At 49.7% G+C, this 10,389-nt stretch overlaps 1 protein-coding gene across 1 annotated transcript; it reads right to left on the bottom strand.

Moving 5' to 3' along the window:
• Positions 1–6,131: 6,131 nt before the first annotated feature.
• RPS18 (ribosomal protein S18) lies at positions 6,132–10,114 on the bottom strand. The gene is made up of 6 exons (XM_035107902.3): positions 10,085–10,114; positions 8,727–8,825; positions 8,196–8,282; positions 7,289–7,390; positions 6,519–6,610; positions 6,132–6,251 (listed from the first exon to the last, which is right to left on the bottom strand). The coding sequence occupies exons 1-6, from the start codon at positions 10,085–10,087 to the stop codon at positions 6,176–6,178; spliced, it is 459 nt and encodes a 152-aa protein (XP_034963793.1). The 5' UTR covers positions 10,088–10,114; the 3' UTR covers positions 6,132–6,175.
• Positions 10,115–10,389: the final 275 nt, after the last annotated feature.

Raw genomic sequence — 10,389 nt, forward strand, 5'->3', positions numbered from 1 at the left:
GAGAAGCCACTCCCCCTACAGCCATCCCAGGCCACGCCTGGGGCCGGGGCAGACCAGGAACCCATGCAAATTGATAGCGCGCGCGCGGGGGCTTTTCAAACCCCAGCGGCGCCAAGACGCAAGGAGGGAAGGGGCGGGAACTGCTTCCTCTGCAACTCCCCTCAGCATCTCGTCAGAAACTGCCCCCACCGCAGGGAATGGCAAGGGAGGGCAGGAACGGTTGTGCCCTCCCCCACTGACGCAGCACCACAGCAGGGAAACAAGACAGCCTGGCTGCAGGAGACAAGGGGCAGCAGCCAGGCGCAATCGGCCGACAACAGCCCCAGCCCACCCACCCGCACAGCGAGGAGCAGCGCCAGCCCACCCCCCCCCCCAGAGCAGGGGTGGTTCTAGAAGTGACGCTAACGCTCCCTAATGGATATCCACTGACGGTCTTAGCCTTAATCGACTCGGGTGCATCTGCCAACTTCTTTTCGAGAAACTTTGCAGAAGCGCACCAGATCCAACTTCTGCAGCTGGACTTTCCCCTGCACGTCTCAACCATTGACGGCAGGGAGTTGCTGGGAGGGGCCATCACCCATCAGACCCCCCCCCCCAGATAAAACCACAGCGGACTTTGCTACCAAACTCTGCCACTTTGTCCTTACCCACAACCACTTCAAATTTGGTGATGACCTGTTCCTCCAGATCAGCGGCACAGCCATGGGCACCCGCATGGCCCCACAGTATGCCAACATCTTCATGGCAGACTTAGAACATCGTTTCCTAGACTCCTACCCACTCAAACCTCTCTTGTACCTACGATACATTGACGATATCTTTATTATCTGGACACATGGACAACAGACCCTGGAAACCTTCCACCAGACATTCAATGACTTTCACCCCACCATCAACCTAACAATGAACCAATCTATGCAAGAAATACATTTTTTGGACACTACTATAAAAATACAGGATGGACGTATAGACACCACCTTATACAGAAAACCAACTGACCGACAAACATATCTACATGCTTCTAGCTACCATCCCAAACATACCAAACAATCCATCGTATACAGCCAGGCCCTACGTTACAACCGTATCTGTTCCAACTCTACAGACAGAGAATCTCACCTAAGAGATCTACAGCAAACCTTTTTAGAACTAAAATATCCACCTGAGGAAGTTAAACAACAGATCAACAGAGCCAGACTGATACCTAGGGAGAACCTGCTGCAAGACAGACCCAAAAAAGAAAATAACAGAACACCACTAGTCATCACATACAGCTCCCAAGTTAAAACAGTACAACGCATCATCAGAGATCTACAGCCTCTCCTGGACAATGACAGCTCCCTTTCTCAAGCTCTGGGAGGAAGACCTTTCATTGCCTACAGACAGCCACCCAATCTTAAACAACTCCTCACCCACAATAATACAACCACCAGACTTAACATGGGCACTGGTACCAGAGCCTGCAATAAACCCAGATGCCAACTTTGCTGCCACATACACCCGGACAACATCATTACTGGTCCCAACAACATCCAACATACCATCTCAGGACTATTTAATTGCTCATCTTCTAACATTGTGTATGCCATCAAATGCCAACGGTGCCCTTCAGCTCTCTATATTGGACAAACAGGCCAAACCCTACGCCAAAGGATAAATGGACATAAATCTGACATCAGGAACCATAAGACTGAAAAACCAGTAGGAGAACACTTCAATCTCCCAGGACATTCTATACAAGATCTCAAAGCAGCTGTTTTATTACAGAGAAATTTCAGGAACAGACTGGAAAGGGAAGTTGCTGAATTGGAAATCATTACCAAGCTTAAAACCATGGAAGCACCTGGGATGAATAGAGATCATAGAATCATAGAATCATAGAGTTGGAAGAGACCACAAGGGCCATCCAGTCCAACCCCCTGCCAAGCAGGAAACACCATCAAAGCATTCCTGACAGATGGCTGTCAAGCCTCTGCTTAAAGACCTGCAAAGAAGGAGACTCCACCACACTCCTTGGCAGCAAATTCCACTGCCGAACAGCTCTTACTGTCAGGAAGTTCTTCCTAATGTTTAGGTGGAATTTTCTTTCTTGTAGTTTGAATCCATTGCTCCGTGTCCGCTTCTCTGGAGCAGCAGAAAACAACCTTTCTCCCTCCTCTATATGACATCCTTTAATATATTTGAACATGGTTATCATATCACCCCTTAACCTTCTCTTCTCCAGGCTAAACATACCCAGCTCCCTAAGCCGTTCCTCATAAGGCATCGTTTCCAGGCCTTTGACCATTTTGGTTGCCCTCTTCTGGACACGTTCCAGCTTATCAGTATCCTTCTTGAACTGTGGTGCCCAGAACTGGACACAGTACTCCAGGTGAGGTCTGACCAGAGCAGAATACAGTGGTACTATTACTTCCCTTGATCTAGATGCTATACTCCTATTGATGCAGCCCAGAATTGCATTGGCTTTTTTAGCTGCTGCATCACACTGCTGACTCATGTCAAGTTTGTGGTCTACCAAGACTCCTAGATCCTTTTCACATGTACTGCTCTCAAGCCAGGTGTCTCCCATCCTGTATTTGTGCCTTTCATTTTTTTTGCCCAAGTGTAGTACTTTACATTTCTCCTTGTTAAAATTCATCTTGTTTGCTTTGGCCCAGTTGTCTAATCTGTTAAGGTCATTCTGAAGTGTGATCCTGTCCTCTGGGGTGTTAGCCACCCATCCCAATTTGGTGTCATCTGCAAACTTGCTCAGGATGCCCTCAAGCCCATCATCCAAGTCATTGATAAAGATGTTGAACAAGACTGGGCCCAAGACAGAACCCTGTGGCACCCCACTAGTCACTACTCTCCAGGATGAGGAGGAGCCACTGATGAGCACCCTTTGGATTCGGTCAGTAAGCCAGTTACAAATCCACTGAATGGTAGCATTGTCTAGCCCACATTTTACCAGCTTCTTTACAAGAATATCATGGGGCACCTTGTCAAAGGCCTTGCTGAAATCAAGACACCAGGAACCATAAGGATATCGGATTCTTATCTCATTATGCATGATCAAGCTTTCTTTAGCACCTCAGCCCAGGACTAATTGCAGCCATCAGCAGCCATTAACACCCATCTACAGGTTTACCACTCCCATCAGCCCATCTCCCATTCCCACCCACCACCCTCTGTATATATATATAGGGTCTGACACTTCTGTTTCTAGTGTATCTGAAGAAGTGTGCATGCACACGAAAGCTCATACCAAAATATAAACTTAGTTGGTCTTTAAGGTGCTACTGAAGGAATTTTCTTATTTTGCTTCGACTCAGACCAACACGGCTACCTACCTGTAACTAAATCTGTTGTTAGATTGGGAAACAAAAGATGAGCTTGTTGAAGCTTCCATGACACACTGTGCAATAGATATAGGATGTAAATTCAATTAATAAGTATCATATAGACCTGAACCTCTGGGAAAATCTGTGGAAGAGCGATTTGAAGTACACAGCATGTAATTCTTTGAAGGGGAACTACTGTACCTGAAAATGATTTCCAGATGGTATTTAACTCGAAGCAGACTTGCTAAAATGTATAAGCCTGAATCAGATAAGTGCTGGAGATGTAATGAAGTTGAGGGAACATTTTATCATATGTGGTGGACTTGTAAAAGGGCAAGAGAGCATTGGGAAATGCCAAAAACCCGGAAGTAAATGCTTCCATTTCCAAACACACCTTAGAAATCAAACAGCTTCCAAGGCGTTTTTCAATTTTCTCAATGGAATTTGCCGGCTGCCCATTGAGCCTCAGTCATTGAACGTTTCAGAACTTCCAGAACGATTACATCCGACAACCGAGGTACCACTACTATTCATGTACGCCACTACATGAGTGGCCTGTGTCTTGTTCCTTTCCAAAAAGGAAAATGAGTGAGGTGGAAACTTAAACTGATGGAATATGTGCAGCTTGCAGACTTAATTTAAAGAATAAGAGGGAAAAGAATGCATGCTTAAAGACAACTGGAAAACGCTTACTGAATATATGGGTAAAAATTGTGTTCATTTAAAAAATGCTGGTAGCATTAAGATAAATTCAACAGTTTTGATGGATGTAATAATGGAATACTGAATGTAAAATATGCAGGGATATATGGTATGTAAAATAAACCACTGAAAGGGAAGTCCTTGATTTAAGGTTGTTTAAATGAATATTTTGAAATGTCATTTTTGAAAATTTAATAAAAATTATATACTGTATCTATATATATAAAAATGTAAAAATCGTGAAACTGCGTTCTACACTTTTCTCCGTAACCGCTTAACCAATCGTCCTGAAATTTTGACACAACGATCCAGGCCACTCCCCGAGCGTTGTTGGGGACAAAAATCCCTCAAATCACACACCTGGGCAGGTGTAGACCTGGTTTTCCACGAAGTCAAACAGCGCCCTCAAGTGGCGTAGTGCCCTCCTCCACCCCCTCCCTTCCTGTGAAATCTAAGCCACACCCACAAACCAAATGACATCATCAACCAAGCAACTGAAACCACCAAGGCGGGCATTATCAGACATACTAGGCCGCTTTCCAGACAAGGCCAAGTGGAGGTAGGGGCGGGGCAGAACAGGGTGGGGGAGAGACACAGGGATCTCCACAATATCTCACCTCGGCTTTGCAGACTAGGCCACTTTCCAGACTAGGCCAAGTGGAGGTAGGGGGGGGCGAATAAAGGGCAGGGATAAGTAATGGGTCAGAACAGGGTGGGGGGAGACACAGGGATGAAACCTGCCCTCTCCACAGTATCTCGCCTTGACTCAGGGGGACTATTACCCTCCATTTCACAGACTAATGCTCAGCAACGCGTGCAGGGCCAGCTAGTACAGTATACGGTATATGTACCGGTATATAATTTTGCCAGCAAAAGGGCAAAACATTTTTAGTTTCTATTCTTGATCCTGTTTTCCTGGAGGGGGGAAAGCAGCAAGTGCCAAATTTTCCCTCAGTTGGGTGTCAGACCCACCCCATGCATTTGGAGCACACAGCCTCCCTCCAAAGAACCCTGGGAACTATAGTTTGTTAAGGTGCTGGGAACTGCAACACTGGGAAAGGGTAAACCAGTTCCCAGGATTCCTTGGGCGCAGTCAAGTGCTTTGAATGGGGTGCACATGACCTTATAAACCTTTATCCTTCCGTCTCCTGGCTAAAAAGTCTCCAAGCTATTTAGACTTTCCTTGTAAGGGATTCTCAGTCACCGGCAGTGCCACTTTTAATCAGGTGTTCTTTAATTATTTTATTTACTGGTATATTTGGGGCCCAAACCAGGAAGCCCAGGACCATCTTCCCCCCCCCAAAAGAGGGAAGAACGTCCGTCAGCAGTCCTGGGAGACCCTTGATGCTATGAGTCACCTGCACAGGCGTGCATTGCCTCCTAACGCGGAAGGAAACACAATTTATAAGGCATAGCTGACCCCAGAGATTTCCATTCAGGTGGCTGTTTGCATCCTTCTGTGTAAATAAGAGACCAGTCCTCTGTATCCACGTACCAGATTTGGCCAAACAGATTCAAAGTTAGCCAGTGATCCAGTAGCTTGTGCTTTGGACGTGGGTGGCACTGTGGTCTAAACCAGCCTCTTGGGCTTGCCAATCAGAAGGTCGGCCCCACGACGGGGTGAGCTCCCATTGTCTGTCCCAGCTCCTGCCAACCTAGCAATTCAAAAGCACACCAGTGCAAGTAGATAAATAGGTGCCGCTGCAGCGGGAAGGTAAATTGTGTTTCCGTGCACTCTGGTTTCTGTCACGGTGTCCTGTTGCGCCAGAAGCGGTTTGGTCCTGCTGGCCACATGATCCGGAAAGCAGTCTGTGGACAAACGTTGGCTCCCTTGGCCTGAAAGCGAGATGGGTGCCGCAACCCCATAATCGCTTTGGACTGGACTTAAACTGTCCAGAGGTCCTTTACCTTTTACTCTAGTTTGTGCTTTGAGTGACTGATCTGCCAGCATGCGGCAAACTTTTGAACTGCAGTTCTGTCAAAATAGGATTAATATGTCCATGGATCCCTGCCAACGTACATTCTGCTGTTGCCCCCGAGCGTTAATGCTCTGCCTCAAGACCCCCCTCCCTGACCCCCCTGACCCACCAGAGACTTAGGAGGCAGGAGCATTGAGAAAACCCTTTATTATGATTATTCACATGGGAAAAGATTTACTTCTTCTTTGAGACACCCACGGTTCTGCCACGACGGCCAGTGGTCTTGGTGTGCTGGCCACGGACGCGCAGGCTGGGGGGGGGGAGAGAACAAAGTGTGGCATATCAGCAAGGTGGGGGGAAGAGAGAGATGGCAGGCATGCCCCCCCCCAGCTCAGACCTCAAGACCCAATTTCTCAGCCTACTAGAGTACAGTGAGGTGCCTGCAAAGCAAGGATTTGCCACCCAGGAAGCTCTCTTATTCTCCCCCAATGTCACCCTCCTGGCCCCCCCCCCTGCTCGCTGCTGCTTGAACCCGCACGGACACCCCTTTCTTAAGCCACCCCTCTCCGCTACTCACCCCCAGAAGTGGCGCAGGCCCCGATGCGCCCGGATCTTCTTCAGCCGCTCCAGGTCCTCGCGGAGCTTATTGTCCAGCCCGTTGGCCAAGACCTGTTGGGGCAGAGGAAAGGGGTTGGCAATGGGGCGGTTCTCTTCTCAGAACAGAGGCCCTGCATCCATGGGGCAGAGGATACACAGCCGCCACCTGCCTGGCCTGAAGGCAGGTGTCCACCTAGCCTTTTGGGCTTGCATGGAAGAGGTCTGGGTAGCCACACTTGGTCCTAGCCCCTTCCCGCCCCCCTGAACTCAAGTGAGACAATTTCATGCCCACTTCTCGAGTCCCTTTTGCAGATTTTACAAACTGTAAGGACCCAGGAAGAGCCCTGAAGTTGAACCAGGCCAGAAGGGACCCTTCTGGACTCTCAGCAGCTAACCAGATCCCTGTTCAGGGAAACTCACAAGCAGGATCTAAGCTCAAGAGTAGCTCTTCCTTCCTGAGATTCCTAGAAGATAGTATGCAGGAGGATCACGGCCTCCGAGCATGGAGGAAGTGCGGAAGCGGCCTTCACTACAAATCTGTCCAGTCCTCTGGTAGCGAAAGCTTTCAAAGTTCGTGGGTCATACTCTCTGTCTCAAAAGGCTCTCTTCCCCTCTCAGCTTTTCAAGTCCAACCGCCGCCACCGTCCTGAGAATTCTTTTTGGCAAGGTTTCAAATGGACTGCGAGGCCCACCAGCTGCTCCTCAGAGGAGGCAGGCGTTTCGTTTTGTTGCCAGCCTCCTGGCTCTCACCTGGCTGTACTTCCCGTCCTTGACGTCCTTCTGCCTGTTCAGGAACCAGTCGGGGATCTTGTACTGACGAGGGTTCTGCATTATGGTGATGACACGCTCCACCTGCGAGGGGGAGAGCCAAGAGCGTCACAGATACATTCTGTGTTGCGTTTGAATCAATCCTAAACATCAGATCGATCGTATAATAACTACAACAGACAAAAACCCAAGTAAATAATAATCTATTCTGTTAAGTAAAACAAAGAAAGGTCAAAGTACATAGATATATTTAAAATCCTGTTTTATATTTCAGGTCCAGGAGACAGGGGTATCAAAAAGAGAGAGAAGACACCAAGATTTATCCCAACAACAATGAAAACTTTAATAATAGTAGTAATACAGTGGTACTTATACTTACGAATAACTCTACTTACGAATGGAGCTCCGTCCGCCATCTTGGATGCAGTTTAGATAGGATTTTTTCTACTTACGAATTTTTAGATAGGGTTGCTTCGACTTACGAATTTTTTCTCTCAATGCATTCCTATGGGATTCGACTTACAATTTTTTTCGACTTACAAATGTGTGTTCGGAACGCATTTAATTTGTAAGTAGAGATACCACTGTAATGGTAATTTATTTATACTCCGCCCATCTGGCTGGGTTTCCCCAGATGGAATCATTCAGTAAAGCAGGGGAGCATTAGAGGAGGCTGCTGGATCAGGCCAAGGGCCCCTCTAGCCCAGCATCCCCTCTTCAGTGGCACCCATTGCACCTGAACCACCGCAGAAGCCATGCCAGTTGGGACAACCAGCTGAACAAGGCGTGCAGCAGAGGATGGCCCCCACCCACCCACATGCACAGCTCAGCCTCCAGGCATTCTGCAAGGACACCCAAGACCCAATGAAGATAGGACACACACACTCACCTCATCTTCAGTGAGCTCTCCAGCCCTCTTGGTCAGGTCGATGTCCGCCTTCCTCAGCACCACGTGGGCATAACGCCTGCCCACCCCCTGCAAGCAAGGAGAGGGGAGGATTAGGGGAGCAGGACCAAAGAGACACTCAGAGAAAAGGCCACACAAAGAGATGCGATAGAGAGCGCGAAAGTAGTTAACTGAATCTGCTTACTCAAGACCATGCAAGGAACGACTGCGCAAATAAAAGCTCTCTGCTTTCGCCGAACCACAAACCCAGCCCCGGTCACAGAGGCCTGATTTTCCCCTGAGAATGTGACTTGGTTCCTACACAGGGGTTAAGTAAAGGCGAAGGAACACCATGTCATTTACTGACCGTTGCACGTCCCCCAATGGCCGCCGCTGCCTCAAACGTCACAACTGCTGCGAGAGTGGCATTCCAGAAGGCGGGCTGGACTAGATGACCCATGGGACCCCTCCCCACTCTATAGGTAATTCTACGGTTAACTGAAGGAAATGCGCAACAACCGCCCCATTACGGACCTTGATGGCGGTGATGGCAAAGGCGATCTTCCGCCGCCCATCGATGTTGGTGTTGAGGACTCGCAGGATGTGCTGGAACTTCTCAGGGATGACGAGCGACTTGGGGAGGAGGAGGGAAGCAAAGATTTATTGAGACTCTGACAGCTCTGCAAAGGAAACAGCCTCCCATTGCCACTGACAAGCTTGGAGGGCGGGGAGACAGGCAGCGCAGAGGTGGGGGCCCAGACCCCCTAAGAATGACTTAAGACCGGGCTTCCCACGCCCTGAGTGTGTGTAGAAAGTGAAGTCAGGGGGGAAATACATGTTTGCAGGTGTAAACGATTTCAGGCCTCCATTTCACAGATGGAGAAACTGAGGCTGAGATGAGCCACAAGCTGCCCGTTTCCAGCCTCAGAATCCAGCATCCCACTTCTCCCAGCAGCCCGAAAGGGAAACCTAGAAGCAGGATCTGAGCTCCCCTCCTGCGGTTCCCTAAAAACAACATTGCTGCCTCTGACTGCAGACAGAACATACTACTTTGAACCGCCTTGAGACCTGTGGGTCTAGGGTAGTATATAAATTTAATGATAATAATAGCTGCCACAGGGATTTCCACCATTTCAGCCTCACCACCACCCCTGTGAGGAAGGCCAGCCTGACAGTTGCTGAAGCCACCCAACCAGATGGGCAGGGTATAAACAATAAAAGTATTATTATTGTTGCTATTACTATTAGAGTATGAGCTTGCAAACAGTAAGCCCCAGAGCCCCAAGAGGGCTTGACCCCAGATGAAGCACCTGCCCACAAGCGGTTTCCGCCTCCCTTGCAGGGCTGTTGCTAAAATCACCTGGAGTGACATGAGGACTAGGAACCTGCCAGGCCCGCTTGCCCTCAGCGAAGGGAGCAGGAGTGGGCTGTGAGATTCAGGCTCCTCGAGGGGCAAGGCCTGCCAGGAACAAGGAGGCTGCCCCCCCAAGGAAGCCCCCAACAGAACTCGGCCAGGCCCTCTCTCAGGCTCAGCTGCCCATTCGCCCCCATTTCCTAATTGGAGTGGGGGGTCCTGATCATCACATGACTGGCCAACCTAGCAGGCTCGTTGTGAGGCTCGCGGCAGTTATGAGCAGCTTCACCGGAGCTCCCAGCTGCCGCCACGCAGGCAGCAGTTCACCAGGTGCAGCACCTCGCCTGTCTCCATGCTTGGGAGCGAATCTGGGGAACTCCCTCCTTCGCCCACTGGGAAGACCCCCCCGCCCTTAATAGCTCCCCGGAACCGGAGACCATGCGGCACCCTCCCCGCGGAACCCCGCAGTCCCGCTCCCGGCGCTCCCCCCGCGGCGGATGGCGGCGGATTCCCGGTCTCCCCCCCCCCTCGGACTCACCATGGCTGCAGCGCCTGTTTCTCGCTCCTGTTGTGGCCGGAAAAGGAAGTAGAGCCGGCGCGACGGCCTGCATATACCCACCCACCGAAGCGAAAATCACTTCCGGGGGAGGTGGGGGCCGTTCTCTAGAAGGCTTTCTAACCGCGTTGAAGTCATAGCGGAGTAAGGGCAGGCCCACTTCCGGAACCATAGAGATAGAAAAGTAGAGCCGTGAAAGGGAAGCCTTTTGCTCGACAACGTTTATCGGGTCGTCCCGCTTGGATAATCCCTTTAATTTACAAATGTGTCAGGGGTGAAGCGGGTAA

This window comes from Zootoca vivipara, chromosome 2, assembly GCF_965207765.1.
Source record: "Zootoca vivipara chromosome 2, rZooViv2.hap1.1, whole genome shotgun sequence".
NCBI classification, from domain to species: domain Eukaryota; kingdom Metazoa; phylum Chordata; class Lepidosauria; order Squamata; family Lacertidae; genus Zootoca; species Zootoca vivipara.

Coding starts and splice junctions, on each gene's coding strand:
- RPS18 (XM_035107902.3), bottom strand. Junction 7,391..8,195: donor GAGAGCTCACTGAAGATGAG/GTGAGTGTGTGT, acceptor TCCCCCTCGCAG/GTGGAGCGTGTCATCACCAT. Junction 6,252..6,518: donor GGCCTGCGCCACTTCTGGGG/GTGAGTAGCGGA, acceptor CCCCCCCCCCAG/CCTGCGCGTCCGTGGCCAGC.